At 36.2% G+C, this 25784-nt stretch overlaps 1 protein-coding gene and 1 long non-coding RNA gene across 5 annotated transcripts in view; one reads left to right on the top strand and one right to left on the bottom strand.

The window, feature by feature from the left end:
- Nucleotides 1-25784, top strand: part of BANK1 (B cell scaffold protein with ankyrin repeats 1) — a 317778-nt gene that overhangs the window by 273150 nt on the left and 18844 nt on the right. For all 4 annotated transcript variants that reach the window (XM_067736857.1, XM_067736855.1, XM_067736858.1 and 1 more), the window contains exons 11-13: nt 4566-4631; nt 19532-19710; nt 23792-23855. In XM_067736857.1, the coding sequence (XP_067592958.1) occupies nt 4566-4631; nt 19532-19710; nt 23792-23855 (309 nt within the window). The remainder of the gene's footprint in view (nt 1-4565; nt 4632-19531; nt 19711-23791; nt 23856-25784) is intronic.
- LOC137223997 (uncharacterized) overlaps nt 757-25784 on the bottom strand; it is a 160142-nt gene continuing 135114 nt past the window's right edge. The window contains exons 3-5 of the long non-coding RNA XR_010943173.1: nt 17953-18036; nt 9951-10099; nt 757-1164 (exon numbers count right to left, since the gene is read on the bottom strand). This is a non-coding gene — a long non-coding RNA (uncharacterized lncRNA). The remainder of the gene's footprint in view (nt 1165-9950; nt 10100-17952; nt 18037-25784) is intronic.

The raw sequence follows: 25784 nt of genomic DNA, 5'->3' as shown, positions 1-25784 counted from the left end.
ATGCTATTTTCCTTCACGCAGATATGTACTTTCCAACTTCCTATCGCCACCAATCTCCCGAGTACACTGTAACCACATCCATGACCTCATGTGTGCTGGCTGATCATTTGTAGATTCTCCCCTCCCACTCCCCCAAAAGAAGCTGCAACTCCTGACTGTATGTCTGCAGTCAGTAAACTACTTTCAGGTGAAAGACCTTCCTGTTATGTGTCTGATGTGACTATTTCTGTTTGTGGCCATGACACCCCTAGCGTGCCTATTCAAATGTGGTGACCTGCGTTTGATAAATTTGTTGAAATTGGCAACGCATAACTCTTGCTAACAGAATGAGATGGTGCTTTTAAGCTGACTGGAGTGCTCAGTCTATCTTGATCCATTTGCAAAGAGGCTACATCTCTTCTCTGAGCTTGGATTTGATTAGTCAGTATGACTACTCATCGGGTTAGAACATTCTGTTCCCTGCCTTCACTGGCTAGACAAAGGGGTTGTTTGCACTGCTTTCCTTTACCTCACTCTGCCTTTCTGTAATTACCATTCACAGGGTGCAAATTGGGGGAACAAGGTAGGAAGAGGAAAGCTACAGAGGTTACATTATGACCCTTGCCCTTCTGGTTGTTTTTTATCTCTGTCCTCTCTCATGAGTAGGCCTTAATGACACATTTGACTTTTGCTTAAAATAATACACCAAAATGGAGGACAGTATGGAAACTGACCGCATTTTATTTACCTTTGCATCCTTAGGACCTAGCACAGCACTTCGCTACATAGTTAGCAATCAATCTAATGAAAGTTTGCTGTTTAATAAACATACTGCTGCTACCTATACTGAGGACCTGAAGCACCATACAGATTTGTATATTTCATTTTATGTCAAATCCCTAGTTTCAAGAATTATCATCAGTGATAGGTATGCAGCTCTAAGCAGCGTTTCACTTCACACTTCTGATGGGCATGGAACATCAAGGGGTTTGTGGTTTATAATTCATAGCTTTATGAACACATTTGGCTACGCATTACACAGACTTTCCATTAGCTTAGCCACTTACAGAATAATTCCAAATACGCTTTATCAGATTTTCAAAGAAGGGCAGCCCTGGAAGAATCTGTTTGCTTGAAATAGGCCACTAATGAGGTTGACGTGAAGAACGTTCTTGCAGAAGCAACCTAGAAAGACAAATAGTGCAAGTGAATTCGTTGTATTTCACCTTCTCCTCCTCTGCTCTTCTGATAGTTCTGCTTTGCTTAACATTTTGAATATTTAATACTATGATAATTTTTTCCATTCAGTGTCATTTCTATTCTAGAGAAAATTTTATAGAAGTCATTCCACCAAATATTTAAAATAAATGGGGGTGATATTTGGGGCATTTGCATTGTTTGCGATTATTTTGAACCTCAAAAATTGTTTTTCTTTCTTTATGGACTTTTTTAATGTTTAAAGGTAGTGACAACTACTAATAATGCATTCATTAGTCTTTCTCATCAAATTCCAATTTTAGGTAGGAAGAGAAAAATAAGGTTTCACTAGGGCAGAGTCATCAAAATTGACGTTATTTCATAATTGCCTTCATAGCATCATTTGAACGTTGACGCAATAAAATGCGGTCAAAAATAATATTCTCCGGGAATTCAAACACACAGGGACAGGACTGTCTCCATATATTATGAAAAACTAACATTGGTCTGTGATTTAACTTGCTAGTGTTCCTGTTAGTCTAAGCCCCCAGTAAAAAGAATCTCCCCCTCAGAGATAGCATTCTATTTAAATTCATGTTCATTTGAGAATTTATCCAGGAACCATTTGGCCTGGAATGACTTGGGGAAAAAGAATTGGTAGCATTTTGGAATATCAGAACTGAGTAAGTCACTAGAGACCATCTCACCTAAGCCTTAACTTTATTGGCAAAGGAAATAAAGGCCCAGAAGGAGAAAGCCATTTTCCCATGCCATGCATGTTGATAATATTAAGACAAAACTATACCCTTTCCACTGTGCCAAGCAGATTAGCATTCTAGTATATAGATTGTTTTTCAGTTGCTATGTGTTTAGAACAGAATCTCATCTTACCAAAAATCCTGTTGTATAAAAATACATACCTTCCATATATAAATCTGAATGTTCCATACCCAGTGCTTGGTTCTCCCTATATCATGGATTTTATAGTTACCTCTCATAAACGTTGTGTGGGTGAGATGGTAAACAAAGTGTATAAAGCTTTCTAGAGCAAAGATTTCGCCGGTAGAAGCAATTTAAATGTTTCAGCGAATATTCACTGTAAAAAGAAAGATTAACAAAGTCTGGAATTTTATATCTATGTATTCTTTTCCTAAGGCTAATAGAGCATGTATCCTTGGTATGCATGTTTGCATCGGTGATCATTTGGATGGGCTAGCTCTTTCTTCAAGAAACAAGTTAATATAGGTGTCTTCCCAAGATTAATTTATATTCAAAAACACCTCCCAACTTTCATAACAAGGAGAAACAGTGTGTTTGGCAATATGCTAATTGCTAATTGAGTTCTTGTAAGGAAATGAGGCTTGTCTATAGGTGAAAGGAGGATAACGGTTGTAGTGGGTGGAGCTGGCGGTGAGTTAGGAGGGAATTTCAAGGGAGGTTATTGTGGTAGAGAGGATTTTTGTGCTATGGGGCATGACCTAGTGCCCATCCTGCTCTTAATGAGTTCTGTTATCAGCACTTTCATCATCATTCTACTCAGAGCACCCCTACTCTCCCACCGCAATTCTCCACCCCGTCCCAGGCTGTTCTAGCTACACACGCTGCTGAAATGTCAACAATAAATAAATATGCTGCTGTCACTTCTTAATCTAGAAACTGAGCATGTTTACCTAACATTTGCTGTATTTCACAAAGTCTGGACATTTGTTGTCAACAAATGTATTTCAATAAAATATAAGGTGTAAACTGATTTTTAACAAATGAATGCCAAAAAGCTGGGAAAAAATTCTAGTACTCCATAGCTTCAAAATTTATCAGAGTTCTTAAAACTTATCAATTAATATACTTTTTATTGGAAGAATTTATTTTCTGAATTTGTCTTTGGATTCAGATTATTTCCCATATTAATGATGCCAGATTAGAGCTTTTTTGTCTGAGACAGTCTCAGTTACTATCTTAACAATACTGGCGAAAAAGCACAGAGCGTCTGCATGTTATTAAAATTTCAAAAGTGTTTTATTCTTTCAAGACTTTACGAACCAGCCAATGAAAAAAGTCAAGCACCACTTATAAAAATGCTTTTATTATCCTAAAATACATTCACATACCATATATCCATCAGTATATTTTATTTGAGAAAAAATGTAAGCCACAAACCCAGAACTTGCCAGTAAGTTATATTTAGCATGTTTTCCAAATACTAACTTGAAGCAGAAAATTGATTTTCAACCAAAAATATTATTTCATGTGTATAATTTCTCTTAAACACATCATACTTTGAAAGTATATTCGCTTCTCCCGTTTGAAGGACAGAGCAGAGTACCCTTTTTCTTGACAACAGCTGGCAAAGTATATGTGCTTAATAAATAATTATTGATTTGATATGGCTTAGGGAACTTTCTTAAATTTGAAAAAAATGCTATCTGGATTCATCACAGATATGACCTTGATATTAGACTGGTTTAAAGAATACTGAGACCAATGGCAAAGATCCAAAATGGTAGCTCCACTATCATTGCAAAATTACGTAGCCCTTTTATATGTTAGTTATTTTATATGTTAGTTATTTCCACCTCTCTCATCTATAAACATATGACATCGGACTAAATCTCCAAGGCCTCTTTCAGTTCCCAAACCCTATAGTTTACCCACAAAAAATAAATGGAAGTCTGGGATATTCAGTTTCTAAAATCAAGCTCTAAAGGCTACAGACTTCCTCGTTAACAAATACCAGAAGGTATACGGAACTTTGTGGGTGCTCAATAAATATTAAACAATCAATTTTATCTTTCATCTGCTGAATGGGGTAATGCTGACTTGTCTCACAGAATTCCATGTAAGAAATAATAAATGAGAACAAAGTACTTTTCAGATAATGGAGTAATTCGAATAAGCTGCTTTAATAGGTCTGAGGTCTAGCTAGATGATGCACGAATAAAGTATCTTTTTTATTATTACATCTGGGAATCCAGCAGTCTTTTCATCTGTTTAAGAAGCAACAGTCTTTATCCTTGCTTATCACCAAAAAGTCAGCATGAGTAATTTCTGTGCAAATGGAATTTTTCATGTGATTTTAGCATTTATCACTTTTAACAAAATGCAGCTTTTATCTTTACCTGGTATCAAAATGGAATCATATCTTGATTTAAACAGTTTAATGAGGCGTTCCATCAGCATTATACTACTCTGTGCAAAGAAAATGCTTTTTGAAAATGACTGATAAGCTGCACAAATGAGAAAATTGTAAATTTAATAATCCTCCTACTCAAAAAATAATACAATTCAGGAATTGTTACTAAGGAAAATGAAGTACTGCATTCTAATTTCCTACAGTCTTCCACAGTGTGTTCTTTTTTATAAATAAATAATCTGTGTTCTATTTTTTACAGTGTTTCAACAAAAGACTGCCAGAAGACAATCAAATGGTGACAAGTTCCATGGCCCTAAGAAACAAGGTACTAACATGAACTTCAGTTTATTTAATAATCTCTAAGTAAGAGTTAAAGAAATCTTATGAATACTGAACAAAGTCTCCTGCTATAGAAGTAAATAATTGTGTACTTGGCTAATTTTACTGTTAAGTCAGTCAGTGTCTTATCCAAATATAATTTTTCCATAGTAAGATTAATGCAAGAAAATTATTTTAATTAACAAAGCCAAATTATTTTAATTAACAAAGGCCTTACTAGGATATTTGTGGTGATGTTGATAATGTTGTTTGTTATCAGAGCTCCAGGAAGGTCAAGTAAGACAAATTCTCTAACATCCCTCAGAGACCTTTAGAGAGAAGCCTCTGGAACCTAACTTGGTAGGAGGGGCAGATGATTGATGCCCCCGTGAAGGGGACCAGCATGGGTTTTCTGTGCTCTGCATTGAACTCCAGTCAAAGATTGTCTCACTATTCTCTTGCCTTAGGTAATGGACCTACCATTTATTGGAACAATTATTTGTCATGCAGAAAAGAGCTGAACACTGTAGCTCAGAGGCATCTCAAACAGGAGGAATATTTTCCTCTTGCTTCATAAGGAGGCAGCTGCCTCCAGTCTTTCCTGACACACTTGGTTCCTATTGAAAAGAGGTACTCTGGCAGGTTATTTATTATGATGTTTTTCTGATAATAAATCTTTGGTTAAAGTTCAGAAATGAAAAACATAAAAGGTGGCAGAGGTGGAGGTAACACTGGATGACTCTGATCATCAATGAGCATGTACAGATGCTTTTAACCTCAACCCACTTTTGAAATAACATCACTCCAAAATAATATTACCTTGAAATGTTACTCATACATCATTGAGAGAGACATTAAAATAAAACTGGGAAGTTATTTCACCAGCAGCCACTTCCATAGCCTCTTTGTGTGCCATTGTGAAAATAGCAAAGTGCTGATTGCACCAACTTCTGACACCCACTGACCTATTAAATACAGAACCTCATGGACTTGCTCCTGGGATGCTGTGGCTCATCCTTCAAACAAAGGTGTGTCCTTAAATGAATGATCATCACCCATCACTTCAAGTGGCATTTCTCACGGCAGCGAGGTTGTACTTAGATCATTCTTCCAATTAAGTATGTGGTGTTTGAATGCAGCACACGATGGACCTGAACTTCCAGTCTCCTACAAATCACTTGGATAGACTACTTATAAATTTGTATGCAAAAAACTCTCCTTATTGGACAATTTTTCATTTCCAGTGATTTCTTAGTTTGAAGGGAAAGATAAGTCTACTATTAGCCTCCCACTGTGCCTTCAGCTCTCTCAAGAAATAAATGCAGAACTCCATGTGAGATCATTGTACAATTAGGATCAAATAGTTATTGAAGAATTAAAGTAGAGAAGATTATTCCTATCTGGACTCTTCCACGTACCTCACAGAGCTTGGAAAAGAATAAAGAGAGGGGACGCTTTAAGCTCTTTGGGAGAAAGTTTCCCTAAAGCATTTTTAACAAATTATTCAATTATTATATTTTAATTAAATTACGTTAGAATTAGGAGGATGATGTGAAGAAGGCCACAGGAGATGAAAGAAGGGGACAAGTAGCAAGTGTAATGAAGGGATCCTCAGAATGCCAGATCTGTCATCCTCTGGTTGTCCCACAGAGAGCAATATAAGAAAAGGCTGCTAATGTTTTTGAAGCCTAGAAGAAACCTATTAATATTCTACCATATGTATAGAAAAAATAGTCCCTTCTGTACTCAGAATAAAAGGGGAGGAGAGAATGGTGAAAGGAAACAAGAACCTAAATTATAAAATATTTTACTGGATTAACATCTGTCCATATCTTGTTACTTAATTTGCTTCTTCAAGATCAATGATGACCAGATTTTTTTAATTCTTGGGGGGGGGGTTAGGTTACTGAAAATTCTAATCAAATTTTTGTGTGAATTTTTCACTCTCTAGATATGTGAATCCAATTATTGATGATATTTTTGATTAGTCACCTTAGAGCAGTTCCCCTAGATTCCTTTAACTGTGGACATTAGTAATTCAGCAGAATGGAAAAGATTATTGTTCTGTTTTCAAGGAGTAGAGGAACATTAAATCCTATGAAATGTTAGGGGGAAAAAAACCTTCCTAATAACTGCAGTCTGCAGGGAAATCAGAATCCAGCATGAGAAGAACATAATTAAGAATAATGGGGGGGGGGCTTCCCTGGTGACGCAGCGGTTGAGAGTCTGCCTACCGATGCAGGGGACACGGATTCGTGCCCTGGTCCGGGAAGATCCCACATGCCGCGGAGCGGCTGGGTCCGTGAGCCATGACCGCTGGACCTGCGCGTCCGGAGCCTGTGCTCCGCAACGGGAGAGGCCACAACAGTGAGAGGCCCGCGTACCGCAAAAAAAAAAAAAAAGAATAATGGGGAAGGTTTTGAAATTAAAGAATTAAGTACCTAATGGACTTACAATGTCCAGCCATTTTTCTCTAAATCTTTTCAGATATTTATGACCATCCAGACCACGGGACATACTAGACAATCAAAACTACTTATTCCTAAATTAATGAATACTCTTCAAATACCCTGGGATTTCATGGTGTAATAGGAAAAACAGTGCATGCTTCACCAATGATAATCTCTTTATTTGATAGAGAACAAAAAGACCCTTTTGTGAAGTGTTTGTCAGAGTCAAGATTTTTTAAAGGGACTGGACAGGTTCTCTAAAGGTTAAAGAAATTATTCAATTATTTCACTATATGCTGGAAGGGAAAGGGATTTTGAGAGCCAACTATTCTCCCACTGAAAGTATAGGCATTTCAGATGCCCTGTGTTGAAGACTGCCAAGGGATTGCCAGGAAGCTACATTATTGCTAAGTCAAGGAATTTTCCTGAGGAACAGAAAAAAATTAATTGGCACCATTTCCATGGAAACTCAACAGATTTCTTCAACTCAATTTTCACATCCTGGAAAAAATATAAGAAAAATGCTGAGGACTTTGGATCACAGATAAAAGTTTCCATCAAAATACATTTTTAAAATCAGTTTTTCCAAGTTGGTTTTAAAATTAGAAAAATTTTAAATCAGTGCCAGAGTGTTGTCCCCAGAATGTACTGCTACCACACCTCCACCCACTTCCCAAAATTGAGCCTCACAGAGCAGTCAAGGGTTTGTTCTTCAACGTGGCAAACCAGAGAACTGAATTTGTCAGTGGGTTTGGAATCAATTAGAGTTTTGATGTCTGAGTCCTGTTAACTAAGCTCATGGAGGACTGATTTATAACCCCCAATCCCAATGGATTAAATCTGTTTTATGGGAAGATTTCTTCCCAGTGACAAGAATGCTTGTATTCATTAGACCCTTGCCAAATATTAATAATAAAGTTTTTATAAAATATAATTAGTAATTAGAAGGCTACTAGATGAACATGATCAAGTCAAAGGGTGCTGGAGGAATGTAAGGACTTTGAGGACATGGAAATAGCTGATTAATTTTCCACGCCTCACAAAATCATATAATAGTCTAGGGTCAAGATTGCTCACGTCTCCCAGACCTGTTTTTCTCTGTTATATCTTTTTCTTAGGCTACGCCCTGGGGCCTTTTCTATCTTCACTGGAATCATCCCCATTTTATCAACACAGTGGTACCTCAGAGGTGAGGAATGGCCATTGATGATGTTTAGCGTTCTTAGCTTTCTTAACTGCCTCCGTGTGATCATGGGTCATGGCCACTGATATGCCCAGCCATACAGTGAAATAATAATCCTCTCAGCAAGCATGTGTTGTTGCTGTCATGCTTGGAAGGCAAACCATTTTTTTGAGGGGTGGGGTTAGGTGGGAGGTAGGAGGAGCACGTCCACCCTAACCAGCTGCCTATACCAGTGACTCTCAATCCCAGATGAGCATAAGAGTTATTTGTGGAGCTTCTAGAATTTAGTTGCCTAAGTCCTACCTTAGACATGGACTACAAGCAGAACACAAGAGAACAGTAATATGCTATAATAATAATCTCAAACCAACACACAAAAACCAAAATCTAACCAAAAGAAACTATTTGAAAGGCCATATTGTGGTCAGATTTGGCCTCTAAATATGTTATATTTCAAAAATAATGTGCACAATATAATTTCAGTTTTTTGCCATTTTAAACCATGCTTAAATCCATGTCTCATGTAACAATTCAAATCTCCAGCCACTCCCTATTGTATTATTGTATCATTTGCTACAAATTACTTTTGATATTTCATTTGTTATCATGCTTTCCATATTGTCTTCTTATATTTGAGACACATTTCTCTAAACTCATAATTCTATCAGAACTGGGAGAATAAAAGACGTATCGAGAATCATGCTATGAATAAAAACACAAAAGAGAAAATAATTATTTTTGATAATGAAGACTATTCAGATGTGTTTAATAAGCAGGCAGTGAATCTTATCTGCTCAGTAATTCCATCTTTCTGGCCCCTGTAGGCTTACAAGTTTGCAATCTCTGATATAGTCTCTGCCCACTAATTCCTCGATGCAGACTGCAAAATCGTTATCAGCTGGTCTTTTCAGGGGGTGTGCATGCTCTTGGGAAAGATATAGTCAGGGAACATATCTTGTATGAGCTCTGTAAGTTCCCAGTGCTGCAGCAGTGTGATGAATGTTAAATAACAGAATTTTCTATAAGTAGGAGACCTGGAGAAATGCAGATGGTATTACCCTTATGTGGGCAAAAGAGAATGCGGGTGCCTGAGGTATTTTCATCCGGCTACTTTTGCCAGTAATTGATATATTAAAAAGAAAAGAGGGAAAATTATCAAAATGTAGTTATTTGTACTCCATAGAAGAATAATGGCTTCAATTCTCCTTTTCAGTATAACTGACATTTCCATTTGTCATGTTCATAGGAGTTTTTTGTTTGGTTGGTTTCTGTTTTTGTTAAGGTCATACCTGGAAAAACTTGTGTAATAGCTGAGCTCTTGTCTAAAATGGTGATGTGTCAGCAGCCAGCAGTGGCCTCTAAGAAATGCTTGTGAAGGAAAGGCATCAAAAAGATGGAATTCTTAATAATAGTGGAAACAAAGACTGGAATAAAGCTAATGCTGGAATATGGGACTGATTCCAGTTAATTCTAAGGTTGAAAAAGAGGGATTGAAGCAAATAAAACCAGTAGTCCACCCGCTGACCCCTAGCTATCACTCTACTACACAAATGCTAATTTTTTAAAGTTCTCTCCACTCCAGCTCTGGTCTTTCTATATACATGCAGAAAAAGTAGTTCTCCCAGTAGAAAGCAACCTGAGGCCCTGCAGTAAAGCTCTGTGAAGGAAAGATGGGATGGGCAAGAAAACTTACTGTTTATTCAGGAAGTTAGTTGCTTGCAGACCTATCAGTACATAGTGCCAAAGAATCATGTTCCACCTATTTGTGACAAAGCTGCACCAGACAAAGCTGCTAAGTCCTGGGATCTTGAGTTATGAGTTGCACCAAAGTCCTCTGTAGTCCTAGAGCAGAGAACAAAATTTGATCTGAACACAAGGAATAGAAGCAAAGGATAAACAACCACCAAATCTCTTGTCAAACGTGATTCTATAGATGCGTTCTCTTTTAAGAAGACTGAAGGAGAGAACAAATAAATGATATGAGAACTTCAAAAACCATGTGAAAGGAAGGGAAGGAGAATTTCATCATGAAGACTCAGGATAATTATACTTCTGTAAATCACTTCCTTAATGAGTAAGGTTGTCATATATCTTCCCAAGAAGCACCAAGCTATCAGTGTGGAGATAGTGGGAAATATGCAAGTATGCCCCCCCACCCCCGACACACAGACACAAAATAAGAACATCCCAACTAATGATGTGTAATTGTTTTTAGAAAATAACTGTAAAGAAGTATGACTTATCTTTAATTTTCATTTATTAAATTAAGCTAAGCCATTCAGCTTTCAGGATCAGTGCTAGATACCCACTGACAATATACAGGAGCCAAAAAAGAAAATTTCAGAAAACTGCAAACTCATAAACAAATTGAAAACATAAAGAAGAAACATCAACAGAAAGTCGGGGGTCGAGGTCAGGCTGAGATGAAAGCAAAACAGATGAAAGACATTTTAGCTGAGATGGCAGGATGAGGTGAAACATGTGACATGACGAAAATGGATCAAGTGACTAGAGGACATATGGCAAAAATAAAATAAACTTGGAACTTAAAATTTCAATAGCAAACTAAAATCCACGTTGGTTATAACAAAAAGGAGTGACAGTGGGTAAAATCAATTATTAAAGTTGAGAACATAATTGGAAAAGGGTTTGTTCCCAATATATGGAAATACTAAAAACAGTCAAAAGACATGGAGAACAGAAATCCAACTCATGTATAATAGGTGTTTTTAAAAATAGGCTAGAAAATACAATCAATGACATAGTTTAACAAAGCTTCAGAGTACAGAAGAGTGGGGGAATGAATATGCAGACTGTACGGACTCGCTGTGATCTAGCAAAAAATAAGGAAATATACCCACATTTAAAAGCATCTTAGCAAACTGTTATAGTTATAAAGATGAAAAAACAACCCTAAAGTATTGAGGAAATATGTTAACTTAGATTTTCTTCTAAAAAATCAAAATCAGTTTTACAATTTAGAAAATGATGTAACAAAAATTTGAGATAATGGACTACATGATTTATTGGGAAAACGTTGCAACTTATATTTAGTCAGCTAATGTGTTTGTGTAAGAAGAAAACAAATATATTTTTTGGATGTCCAAGATTTTAGAAAAGATAGCATTTCTATGTCATCATGAAAGTATTCCCCCAAATATCTTCTAAATAAGTGAGAGATACTTAGCAACAGAAAGAGACTTGCAGACACAGAAAACAAACTTATGGTTACCACAGGGGAAAAGGGGGTGGGAGGAGGGATAAATTAGGAGGCTGGGATTAACATATACACACTACTAGGTATAAAATAGATAACCAACAAGGACTTACTGTATAGCACAGGGAACCATACTCAGTGTTATGTAATAACCTATAAGAGAAAAGAATCTCAAAAAGAAAGTATATATATCATATATAACTAAATCAGTATGCTGTACACCTGAAACTTACATATTATAAATCAACTGTACTTCAAAAATTAAAAAAAAAAGAAGTTATGGCATTAAAGAATTTGTGCTGAATAATGAATTCAATAAAACATGGAATTAAATTTAAATAATTATTATAAATTTATTTATAAAACATCTGAATGTAAAATACTGATGATAAAAATATGCAAGAGATCATAATTTTATTGCAATAATCTAGGTCCAGTGCTCAAATAATATGAAAATGTCTAGGAACTAGAAAATAATTTAAAAATAAAATAATGCCCTATCAAGTCTTTACTAATCAAAAAATATAAGGTAAAAAATCTCTGAAATTTATAAAAGTAATCATTATTTTAAAACAAAATATATACCTTCGAAATCACTTAATATTATATAATTATAGAATATATATACACTATATCCATCTACCTAATCTTTCTAGCAAAAGACAAAAACTAAAATAAGGCAAAAAAAAGATACAAAATAAGGTTATAATTAGAACAGCAGTTATGAAAATACATGTGTCAGTTAAACATCCTCAAAGAGCAGTCACAATCACTGAGGGCAAATGGCACTGTGTGAAGCACATATAAATGCTTCACATAGATACCATAGATCAAGTCCTCACAGCTATCTTATGAGGTAGATATTATTTTCCTTTTTAAGATGGATTGGTTATCTGTAATCAAGGTCACAGAACTAATAAGTGGTAGAGGTGGGGTTTCAGTTTAATTCTTTTTGACTCTGAAGCCCATGTTTAGAATCACCTACTATCCTGTTCTTCCAGGTTATCATAGTAACAACAACTATCTCTACAATTTCCTGGACTTTTGCACAAGCCTGGAACATTACAGAGCATGTTACACATATTAATTCCTTTAAACCTTGCAACAACCCTGTAACTAATGGTATTATTTACCTCCATTTTATAGACAAACTGAAGCTTGCAAAGGGTGGCTGAGACAGATCTGAGATTTGTAACCATGATTGCCTGGTTCCAAATACCACATTATATATTCTTTTATAAAAGATGCAGATTCAAATTTGGATAAAAGACAAAATCAAACTATATCCTGCTTTTTGAAGATATACTGTAAAAAAAAATACTAAAGAAAAGTTGAAAATTTATGGTCATTAATGGTTGCTTAAAGAAAAAGAAATAAATGAGTTGTTTTCAATCTTAATTTTAGAAAATAGGATTCAAGGCAAAAGTATTAGAAAAAGAAATCATTTTATTTATTTAAATTCTAAAATCCAAATAAAAGCATGTCATCCATGTTCTTTTATGTGGCAAATATTAAAAATACTTAAGTAAAATGTGGTAGAATAAAAGAATTTGACAAAAACCACAGTAGTAGTAAGAGGTTATAAATACTTTGAATCTTTGATAAAACAGTAAAAATGCAAAAACAATAAAATAGGGTATATAAAAAATTAAGATAATGTTAAGTTTGTACTTAACAGACTGTACACTTTTCAAAACCCTTAATTGATAATATGCTATCTGATTTTTTAAAAACTCAATAAAAATATGACCTATTCAACCCACTTTTTGATCTCAGTATACTTTTTAAAGAATTAATAACAGAAATGAAAAACACCTGAAGAAATTCTAAAAAACCTGTGAAGGCAAACAAAATTAAAACACAATTGAATGCTTAGCAAGCAAACTATAAGCAGAGGCAACATCACAGCTGTACATCTTTAGTTATTAAACAAGAAAAGGAAAACAAAGGAACTAGATACTAGTAAAAAAAAATATGGAATAAAACCAATGTAATAAATCTAGTAAAAGTTGAAAATTAATGGTAGAATTTTTAAAATTCACAGATGTGAAAACACAGGAAATTTTAACTAAATCTGAAAGTTTATTTTTAAAAAGAATAAATTAACAAATGCTCTGGCAAATCTAACTAAGAGAATACGCCAGTAAGAAAACAAGTCATGAGAAGATATTAGTATACAGAATCAGAGGAATTGTTTGATTTTCTTGTGTATAAAAATATATGATTTTCTCATCAAAAAGTCTACAAATAAATGCTGGAGAGGGTGTGGAGAAAAAAGAACCCTCCTACACTGTTGGTGGGAATGTAAATTGGTGCAGCTACTATGGAGAACAGTATGGAGGTTCCTTAAAAAACTAAAAATAGAACTACCATATGACCCAGCAATCCCACTCCTGGGAATATATCAGGAGAAAACCATAAATTGAAAAGATACATGTACCCCAATATTCATTGCAGCACTATTTACAATAGCCAAGGTATGGAAGCAACCTAAATGACCATCAACAGTGGAATGGATAAGGAAGATGTGGTACATATATACAATGGAATATTACTCAGCTATAAAAAAGGAATGAAATAACGCCATTTGCAGCAACGCAGATGGACCTAGAGGTTATCATACTAAATGAAGTAAGTCAGAGAAAGACAAATATCATGATATCACTTATACATGGAATCTAATTTTAAAAATGATAAAAATGAACTTACTTACAAAACACAAACAGACTTACAGATATTAAAAACAAACTTATGGTCCCACTTAAGGGGAAACGTGGTGGGGGGAGGGATAAATCAGGAGCTTAAGATTAACATACACACACTAATATATATGATTCATAACCAACAAGGACCTACCGTATAGCACAGGGACCTTTACTCAATATTCTGTGATAACCTACATGAGAAAAGAATCCAAAAAAGAATGAATTTATGTATATGTATAAATGAATCACTCAGCTGTATACCTGAAACTAACACAACATTGTAAATCAACTACAATAAAATTTTAAAATATATATATGCGACTTTTCAAAGAAAAATACTAATTAACAAAAATATGTCAGGTGATAATGATGTGTCAGTGTAAGCTCATCAGCTGTAACAAATGTACCCCTCTGGTGAGCAGTGTTGATAATGGGGGAGGCTACTCATATGTGGGACTGGAGGTATATAGGAGATCTCTGTACCTGCTACTCAGTTTGACTATGAACCTAAAACTAGGCTAAATAATAGAGTGTGTTAATAAAACAAAGTCAACTTATTAAAAAAATTATGTCAGGTGGTGAAAGGAATTTTTTAAATATTACTAGACCAATAACTAGGGAATATTTGTATTAAGTTTTAACTCAAAAGGTAACCCAGGACAAGTTTTGTCACTGAGTTATTTCAAACTCAACTATTTAGGAAAATAAAGAGATTAAGTCAGCACCACTTGCCATGTGTATTAAGGTCTGGTACTTATGCAGTGCTTAAAGCTACAGTATTTAGCATTACATTGACATAAGAATCACTTAACAGTGAAAGAATGGTTTAGGTTATCAAATTACTATAAGTTTTTGTGCTTTTTTTTTAACTTGAATAATGCAAAATATTATCTAAAGTGTATCAAATCAGGCATTCCCTTATCCAACTGGTGATAAGGGAACACATTTCCAGGAAAGGAGTTGATCACTAAGTATCAACAGCTTTAAAAGTGTACATACTCAAAAATTAGACTTTCAGGAGTCTATCCTAAGAAAATAAATAGCAATACAGCCAATGATTTATGTTAAAGACTTTTAAGCACCAATAGTACATAACTGTGGGAAAAACTGGAAACAACAAAATAGCCAACAGTAGGAAAATGGTTAAATACTTGATTGAATATACAAATTTCAGAATATAATACAGCCACTAAAACTCATGTTTCAAAGAATATTTGATGGCATGGAAACATTCTTAGGCTATAGGAATAAGAGAAAAGAGCTGGAAACATACCAGTATAAACCTAGTTCAGAAAAAGAAAGAGAAGAAAGCAATGTACACTTAAAAAGGAGAAACATCAAAATGTTAATACTCCATATTTCTGAAGAGTGTAGTTGTGAGTGGTAGTCATTTTCTTTTTTAGTACACGTCTGTGTTTTCTAAATGGTGGTGGGGCAGGGCATGGGGACTCACCTTCTGAATTTACAATTAAAGTGAAGTGGCAAAGAATATATTGTTAATGAAAAAATTATCCTGCCACTTGTCAAACAGTAAGGCCAACTTTATTCAGGGGATTATATACAACAATACAGGGGTTGCTGCTATGGGATTTTACAGTATGGGAGAGAGTGGTCTCAACTCTGAATGCCACAAGGAAGAATGCGAATTTATAACCCAGGAGCAGAGTGTGTGGGAGGGGTGAGAAGTGAATGGGAAATTACTAAGAACACCAGGGGTGAGAGAGATTCCCCCTAAACTGACTGAACAGGATTCTTACTCCAGGCAGGCCAAGTGATCAGATCACATCAGGGGGATGATGGAAGATAAAAGAACCCAAACAGATATTGAAGGTGATCCGATATCAAGGGTGGGGGATTTTGGCTAAAGCAACAGCAGGATTCTTATGAAAACTGAGCAATGCAAAGACAGACATGGAAGTACGAAAGGTGAGCCCTAGTTAGGAAAAGGACTCAGGAGCCTGACTAAAGTTTAGTCAAGGAGAGAACCCGTCAATAGCAGCTGTAGGTTGAGATGTGGATACTTTCCTTGGAAATTACAAGGAATACATCAACACTACATCTCCTAATTTGCTCATGTGACCCTGAGCTCGTTTGCTGCCAATTTCTTAGATACGGAACAAAAAAGTAACTTCAGATTTAAACCTTGGTCACTGATTTTTTTTTAAGTCCTATTACTTTCAAGTTTGTTCCAGCTGCTCACAAAATAATTTGGTAAGATAGTACAGTATGGTATGGCATGGTATAGTATATCTGGCATAGCTTGGAAGGGTGTATTCCATGGAGAAACCTATTCGCGAAGTGGGAGAAATTTCTTATTGTAAAAGCAATATAGTATTATTTCAGAAAGTTGGAAATTAGAAAAAGGTAATCACTTCTGATACCATCACAATAGAATGACCTGTATCATCTTTAAAACTGTCCCTGCCTGCTTTATTATATGCACAACATTTTTATGGTTAAAATTTTACTATATATACAATTTTGCATCCTGCTTTTGTACTTGTCCTTGTATAATAAGCACACTCTCCGTTGCACTTGGTCTTTTAAATTATTATTATTTCAATGACTACCTAATATTTACTAAGTAAATATTTCACATTTTAAGTTCTTTGGTGTTGGCCAATCAAGTTGTTGACTTTCAGTTTTTCAGGAAAAATGTTCTTCTAGCCAGTCACTTGGTAGTAGAAAGAACTTTTATGAAAAGCTCAGTTTGCTTTCTCACCTAATCTCTAGGTTCATATGTCCACCAGATGGGCTGCTTGATGTTAATTTGACCAAAAGTTGATCAAATGGAAAATCTTGTAAAGAAGAATTGATCTGAAAGGAACTAAAACTTCAGAAACTGTAGTTTGTCTTGAAGCTTTTACGATAAGAGAACAAGTCTGCCATGTGGGCAAATAGCAGTATGACAAATGCTTTTCAATGAAAATTAAACTCATACTAACTCTTATGAGAATAAACTAATAATAAATACAATTTGAGGAGCAAGGAAAAACCCTTCCACCCCCCATAAAATAGTCATCTAAACGCAATAAAGAAATTTTGCACAGCCTTCCAAAAATTACAGGTTGCATGTTTTGGTTTGATTAGTCTGCCCTTAGAAAGAAAGGGGGTAAAAGGCCTAATCATTTTTCTTTGCAGCTTGTCATGCCTAATAGTAATTTATCAAGACAATTGGTTTTAATGTTTTTAGTGTGGGGGGAAAAAAAAGAAGAAAAAGCAGATGTATGTAAAATTAGTCTAGTTGTAAACAACTCACTTTTGGGACTCAATCTGTCTACAACTTCTGCCACTCCTGAATTTTGTTCTTTTGTTGTCTCTGCACAACCATGCAAAACTGAATCCTGCCTCCCCCCAAAAAGTCATCTTACTTATATTTTCGTAGCTAAAATTTGAAATATGAAGGGATAATTGAAATGAATGTTATTAAAAGAATTCAATGTGTTTTTTTAAATTCAGCTAAACGTGCACATATAGCAAAACTGAAGTTGGTACCATTTTCTGGGAAGGCTTGGCTTGACATAACTTCTATAAAAGCAGAAAATCCAGCTGCATGGGTATTTGCGATAAAAATGGATTCACACTTAGGCAAAGGGATGACAGAAGTGAGGTGCTAGTTAAATGGCATAGCTGTTAAATGACGATGCTAAACCTCCACACTCTGGCAGGAATGGCACATGGAATTCTACTGCAAACAGCATCTTACGAATTGAATTGGATTGTGGAGACCTATAAAAAGCAAGTGGTACAAGAAGCAAGATCTCAATTGTTACCTGTGCTTTTGGCTGCTGAACCGCTGAGCCCTCTGGCTGACTTTTGCTTCTCCAATTCTCGTGGGATTTCATGTCCTGTCATCCCTGAAGGAAAAGATTTAAGAGTATAGAATCTGTTGATATCTTGTTAGTTCTGGGGATATAGGACGTCTGAAGTGAAAAGACAAGCCAAGAAAGCCCCCGTGGGAATCAGAATGATTGGCCATGGAGCAGTTTTATGTGCATGTGAGCCTTTACAAAAAAAGAATCCTCTCTGTGCCCCTGTTCCAAGAGTCACTGCTGGAATCTCAAAACTGAAAGGGACATGAGAGGTCATTCCAAGACTGCCCCGAGGCTCAGGTTCCCATCAAATACTTAAAACTGCCATCAAGTACTTGAACTTCTCATTTCCAGACTAACCAATCCTATCAATGAATCTTTATATAGAATTTGAATGCCCTCCCCATTTCACAAATCCCGTCAATCAGGTATAGATACAGTCTAATTGATCTGCTTCTTTCTTGAAAAAGAGTTCCCAGTAATGAGCAATTTCTCCAGCGAAAGGCCCAATTTACTACCAACTTGCCTACAGCTTGGCGGGACTACCTCTTCTCTCCTTCTAGACTCTGGGCATATTTGGATTTGATAGTGCAGACGACCTGTGCTGCTGCTGAGTCATCCAGTCCCTGCTGAGATAATGCAATAAGTATGTTGGACTTAGGAGAAATATGTAAATGAGAACTCAAATGAGTTCTGCAGCCAGGCAGGCAGTACAAGTGTGAAGTCATCCAGAGACTTATAGGGAGTAACAGAGGCTGGGGTAGCCTGGAGAGTACAGAGAGTCCCTAAAAGCATACAGCTTCATTTATGTCTTTAAGCACCGTCAGAACACTGACTCCCCCGTGGTCTGCAATTTGTTCTCACTGTTCCTCAGGCCAGTGTCTGGTGTGGCATTAGCAGCCACACAAGAGACATCAGACCATCGAATGTTCTCATCGTGCCGAGCAAATAAGACATAGCATGTTCCAAAATAAACTCTTCTGAAAAGGAAGCAGGTCACGACAAAAGGACCAGCAATTATTTATTTTAAATCTTTCAGGAATAAATTCTCAAATGATCCTGCACCTCTTATGACATTTGGATGTTGGTTGAGATCTTCTTTCCCAAAGCTGGAGAGATTGTGTTTATTCCATAAATACGTATTAGTAATGATAGTGTTAACTCTTTCTTATTTAGCTTACTATGCAGCAGGCCCTATGCTAAGTATTTTGTGGACCTAATGAAAAGTAATCCTCACAAAAGAACATGACATTGGCACTGCCCACCACCAGCCTAGTGCAGAACTTTTGCTGTTATTTCTCTCCTCATCCCTTTATGTTTTTCAGTGATGAGACATATTCTTTTCACCCACAACACTAGGTCTGAGGCATGACCATCCTTAGAAAGAAGCTCATTAAAAAATTTGTACTGATTTATTCTGTAACTGCTTATAGACTAGCTAGAACAAGAAACTCAAACTGCTTATTTTTTAGAGTGCTTTTTTTTTTTCCAGTTGTCATATGCAGACTTCTCATTAAAACACCCTTCCCTCATATTGTAGACAGATCTCGGATGGAGAGTCAAGGCTTTTCCACCATAAGGGGCTGCCTTGCTGCTGGGCAGGAGGAACTCATCCTCCTGCAAGAGAAAGTCAAGAATGGGAAACTCTCTGTGGACGAAGCCCTGGAGAAATTTAAACACTGGCAGATGGGGAAGACTGGCCTGGAAATAATTCAGCAGGTAATACAGACCCCAATCCCTTCTGGAGCGTTCCCTCAGGTGCAGAGCTCCAGCATCTTTGTAAGCCTCTTTCTCTTAACAAGAAATACAGGTAACTGTTCTTTTGTTTTTAACTAGCCACACACATAAAAGAGGTTTTAAACTACCCATTAGAAGCTCGACAATACCCAGATTTCATGTTTACAAACCATCAATGAACTCAATGCTGAGACTATGTATATCAGAGCTAATACCTAATCAACTTATAAGGCTGTCCTTAGTACAGTGCATGTTTTATGAATCTCACTGCTGAAATTAAGGTGAAACATCTTTACACTAACGTGCTCAGAATTCTGAAGAATGTATTATGTAGACTAGACTTAAAGGGAACAAGAAAATGATTGAAATCATATCAGACAATAGTCCTAAGTAATATTTAATAAGTTTTCTCTTCTCCTTAACCTTTGGAAAAATATATATATATATACATATATATCAGGATTTGCATATATATGAATATATATATATTGGTCAGGATTTACAGAGAAATTATGCCAAGAGTATTAACTTCAGATAAGCTTGTCTTCTTTAAACATAATTTACATCCTAGGTGGTTCTAAGAGGAGAATGAAAACAAAATATACTCTGTGTAATATAATATACACCCCATGACATTCCTCAGTGAGGGTGCCAGGACCATATTCTAGCTATCCAGTAGGCCTTCCCACTCCCAAAATGTTTTACCAGTTTTTTTTCTTCTCATCATATAAAACCCCAGTACCTTAAAAGCCAGTTCTCAGGCAGCTGTTTGACAAACACATTTCATTAGCTACATTAGGCCTAAGTATAAATAATCATTAATAGCATAATATGCTACCTTTCCCAAGGATCATTTTTATTTAAAAATAATGCTTAAGAAAACATTTTTAAACAACAGGGAAATGAATCACAATGGTGATTCAAGCAATATGGCAATATAAACAGGATATAGTTTAGGCAAGGGACTTTTCCATTACATCTGAGGTCACAAGCCTTGTCAGAAATCACCTGTCTCTATGGATAGCTCTTGTTGTGGTTAGGTGACTGGACCTGGTCAAGATTTTGCAGTGTTAAGCAAGGGCAGTTCTTTTGCCAAACAAATGCTAAGAGTGCTGATTGTAGAGTTCTGTAATGGATTGTTGTTCATGGTCAGAACTATAGTATTGCTTTCAATCCACACCATTGCCATCACCATCAAGCATCCTTCTTATGCCGAAATGGGTTAAGATGTGCCTAAGTGCAGACTTACAAATCACTTTCCTAGCAATGCTAGAAAATAAGTTATATACGTTTTGTTAAGTCAGTTGTACTTCATCCTTCTTAGACCCTTCAATAATAAAGTTTACAATTTAAAGTGATCCAACCTAAATACCTTCTTGGTAAGGTTTCACTAGTTGCTTTATTAAACCCTTGGTTGTTTACATGTTATTTGTGTATTTATATTCAATACTGTTTTAGAAAGAATTTAAGGTGGTCTATACTCAACTACTCTGAGACCAATGTGGCTTATCTAATATATAGGGATAATGGGATAATGAATACAGTAAGCAAAACAAAACAAAACAAAATTTAACCTGTAAATACAAGAACAAACACTAAGATTACTTTCCATCAGAGTCCAAAGTTTGTGACTCTGACTGAGGACTTTGGGAGGAATCAGTCAGTTCTTTTCCATTTCTTTCCCAAATTTATTGAGATATCATTGACTTTGTCTAAATTTAAAGTGTATAACGGGTTGATGTGATATATTGCAAAATGATGACCACCATAGCATTAGCTAACACCTCCATGATGTCACAAAATTACCATTTTTGTGTGACAAGAACATATAATGCTAACTCTCTTAGCAACTGTCAAGTTGCTAAATATAATATATATATAATACAGTACTGTTAAATATAATCATCCTGCTGTACATTAGATCCCCAGCACCTTTTTATTTTATAACTGGAAGTTGGTACCCTTTGACCAACATCAACATCTCCCCATTTCATCCACTCCTCAGCCCCTGATAACCATCATTCAACTCTGTTTCTATGAATTTGGCTTTTTTAGAGTTCACATATGTGAGATCACACAGTATTTGTCTTTCTCTATATGACTTATTTCACTTAACATAATGCCCTCAAGGTCCATCCATGTTGCCACAAATGGTAGGATTTCCTTCTTTCTTCCTGCTGAATAATATTCCATTGTGTGTGTGTGTGTGTATACACACTCATATACACACACGCATATATATATATACATATATAACACATCTTTATCCATTTATCTGTTGATAGACACTTACATGGTTTCCATATCTTGGCTATTGCAGTGAACATGGAAATGCAGCTATTTCTTTGAAATCCTGATTTCATTTCCTTTGGATAAATACCCAGAAGTAGGATTGCTGACTCATATGGTGGTACTATTTTTAATGTTTTGAGGAACTTCCATACTTATTTTCATAATGGCTGTACCAATTTACATTTCCACCAACACTGCACAAGGCTTCCCTCTTCTCCATAACCTTATCTCTTACCTCGTGTCCTTTTGATGATAATCATTCTAACAGTTCTGAGGTAAGATGCTACTCTGGCTTTGATTTGCATTTCCCTGTTGATTAGTGATGTTGAGAATTTTTTCATGTATCTGTTGGCCATTTTTATGTCTTCTTTGAGAGATGTCTGTTCAGTTCCTCTGCCCATTTTTTAATCAGATTATATGGGATGTTTTGCTACTGAGTTGTGTGAGTTCTTTATATATTTTGGATATTAACTCCTTCTCAGATACATGATTTGCAAGTATTTTCCCTCAGTCCATAGTGTGCCTTTTCATTTTGTTGATTGTCTCTTTCGCCATGCAGAAGCTTTTTAGTCTGATGTAGTCCCAGTTGTTTATTTTTGCTTCTGGTGCGTGTGCTTTTTCAGTCATATTCAAAACATCATTGCCAAGACCAATGTCAAAGAGCTTTTTCCCTGTGTTTTTTTAGTCCTTAACATAAGGGCCTGAACAAAAGTCAGAACAACAAAAAATGAATGTTCTCCCTGTTTTCCCAACACACACTCATCCCCATATACTTTTCAATATTACTCTTGTAGTTTACAAAAATGTTCATTTGTATCCTGAGAATGAATCTCTCAGAGGTAGCTGTGAAGTTATATTATTCTTGACAGAGTTATTATCCTAGGAAAATAGGAGAAAAAATGGCACAAATACAGAGTTCATAGTGGAAGAGTTTCTAGGATAATGAAGACCCATGTAGAATCCCTGGAGTCAAAGGTGAGATGGCTGAGAAAACCTTGCCTTTAGCTCTCCTCACTCCTGCTCACAATCAGTGAGTCCCTTGCTCACTTATAGGAAGGGATCTTTAAGGCAATGAAAACAACTCTAGGAAAAATGGTTTCTAGGCTTCAGGGGCAACCCTTAGGAAAAGTGCTACTCTAGATTCTCTTCTAAAAGCAGACATTTTGAATGTTAGCTTGCTTTACCTTTCAGTTAAATAGTGAATAGATGTTCAATGTAGAATATTTGGAAAGCAAAGAAAGGTCACAGGTGAGTTAAGAAGGGAATCCAGTTTGTGTATCATTTGCTACCATGTCCCTGGCTCTTAGAAGGAATTTCTAGTAAGGCATGTACCCTGCAGAGGCTGGAGATCGGCTCAGACAGCAGCAGACCATCACTGTGTTGGACTCCTGCTTTTGGACACCAAATAGCCAATGTAGATGCCTCAGGTGTTCGATTGGGAAAACAGCTCCCAAAAGAATTAGGCTCTGGGTTTCTACCTGATTCTAACACTTATAACTGTGTGATTTGGGAAAGTTACTTAACCTCTCTGTAGCTCAGATTCCATATCTGTAAAATGAGATGATGATGTTTTTTATCCACTTCATGAAGTTGTGAGGATTAAGTAAAATAATACATGTAAAGTATCAAGGACGGTGATTGGGACATTGTAAGTACCAAATTAACACTAAGTAGTAGTGGTGGTACTGGTGATAGTAGTTAAAGTTTTCATCTTAATCCATGACAAATTTGTGAAATTTGACTTCTGTTTCCTGGTTGTTCCCTCATTAAGAAAAAACTACGCCAACTACGAGATTGCATTATTGGGAAAAGGCCAGAAGAAGAAAATGTCTACAGTAAGTAAAATTTGCCTGCTATTCAAAAATAATAGGGTGGAAAATGCAAGGACAGTGGAGTCAAACAGGCCGGAGTTCAAATCTATACTCTATCACTTCCCAGCTGCTTAAACTGGACAGTGTCTTAATCTTTGGTATTCAGGGTCCTTGTCTGCGAAACAGGAATGATTATACATGTATCTGGAAGTGGTTGTCCAAGTTAACAGATAAAATACTTTTCACCTTCTCTGGCCCATAATGGACCTTCAATACATGCTAATTACTTCCTTTCCTTTGATTTCTATGTAAGTTGCAAATAAGATAATTCTGCTCCAGTTGTTTGGTGTTTTTCTGGTGTGTGTGTGTGTGTGTGTGTGTGTGTGTGTGTGTGTGTGTGTGTGTGTGTGTGTGTGTGTATGAGTCATTATATAGGGTATTAAATTATTAAGGAGTCACACTTTTTTTTTAATAAGGTAGAATATTCTCAGTATAGTCAGTTCTCACAACTGTCCATATGTGGATCATTTTAAATTATAAATTTCGTGTTGCCTTGTCCTGAAGCTATCATGCTTCTTTGCAACGCAGATTCTCCTTGCTAATAATTAACAGTTGCTCCCCGGGGGGGAAAGCATTTATTTGAATGTTAACACAAACCAAACATTATTAAGACGGTAAATCTTCTCCAAAGATAAACAACACATTCCAAAATTGAAAATAAATTACGTTGTCACTCTCTGATCACTCTGTCCCCAAGTCCCTACCCCTGCACAAATAATTAAAAACTAACAACCACTATCAAAGCTTGAAAGCTTCCATCTCTTCCATTTTCAATAATATTGCATAGCTTTTAGCTAGTACTTCATGCTGAAATTCACCATGTTAAAATTCGTTTTCTTTTTTACATTATTGGGTTGTTATTTACTTTTCCATAGAGAATTCTTTAAGCTCTCTTAGAAATGTTTTCTAAAACAGAAATATACTTTCTAAAATAATTAAAGTCATAAACACAAGACTAATTTACAAATAACTGAGTTCTACAGACCTCCATTGTAATGTGGAATAAGAGAAAAATTTTAACACTGTGTAAAATTACAAACAATATAAATAATTTCACTAAGAAACATTAAGTAGTAGTAGTAGCTAATATTTATTAGCTATCTGCTATACACTTAATATTATCTTATTAACAACCCTTTGATATAGGCATTAGTCCCAATTTATAAATAAGGAAACTGAGAATCTGAGAAACTAAGAAGCCCCTAAACACACAGATTAGAGACTACAACCTACGTCTATTGGAATCCAAAGTTAATACTCTTTTTTTTTTTTTTTTTTTTTGCGGTACGCGGGCCTCCCACCACTGCGGCCTCTCCCGTTGCGGAGCACAGGCTCCGGACGCGCAGGCTCAGCGGCCATGGCTCACGGGCCCAGCCGCTTCACGGCATGTGGGATCTTCCCGGACCAGGGCACGAACCCGCATCCCCTGCATCGGCAGGCGGACTCTCAACCACTGCGCCACCAGGGAAGCCCGTTAATACTCTTAATCATTAGGAATTAACTAGTCCCCCTTCCAGCCAAAATGGAATAAGTAGTATCAGACAAATCCTCCCACTGTAAGAATACAAATACTGGGCAGAAAAATGAGGCAACTGATTTCAGGGAGTAGACAATAGGCAGCCTAAGACTATAATCTCAGAGAAGAACAAAATGTATGAGATATCTCTCATGATTGCCCAGGAGACTGATTTTCTGGCTACAATCTCTGCAAAGCAAGCAAGCACTCCTGTCAAACTGAGGGGTGCAAAGATCAGAATTCATGGCAGCCAGAGCTGCTGGGATGTGTATGGTGGGTCACTGAAGAGGAGGTAGCTGCATAGAGAGGTAACCTCAGAGGGAGTGAGGGACTCCAAAAGTCTGTGGCTGAGAGATGAGCTGTACATGTGTAGGGCA

This window comes from Pseudorca crassidens, chromosome 4 (genome assembly GCF_039906515.1).
Source record: "Pseudorca crassidens isolate mPseCra1 chromosome 4, mPseCra1.hap1, whole genome shotgun sequence".
NCBI lineage: Eukaryota > Metazoa > Chordata > Mammalia > Artiodactyla > Delphinidae > Pseudorca > Pseudorca crassidens.
The sequence above is the reverse complement of the archived record's forward strand: the minus strand, read 5'-3'. Positions and strand labels throughout refer to the sequence as shown.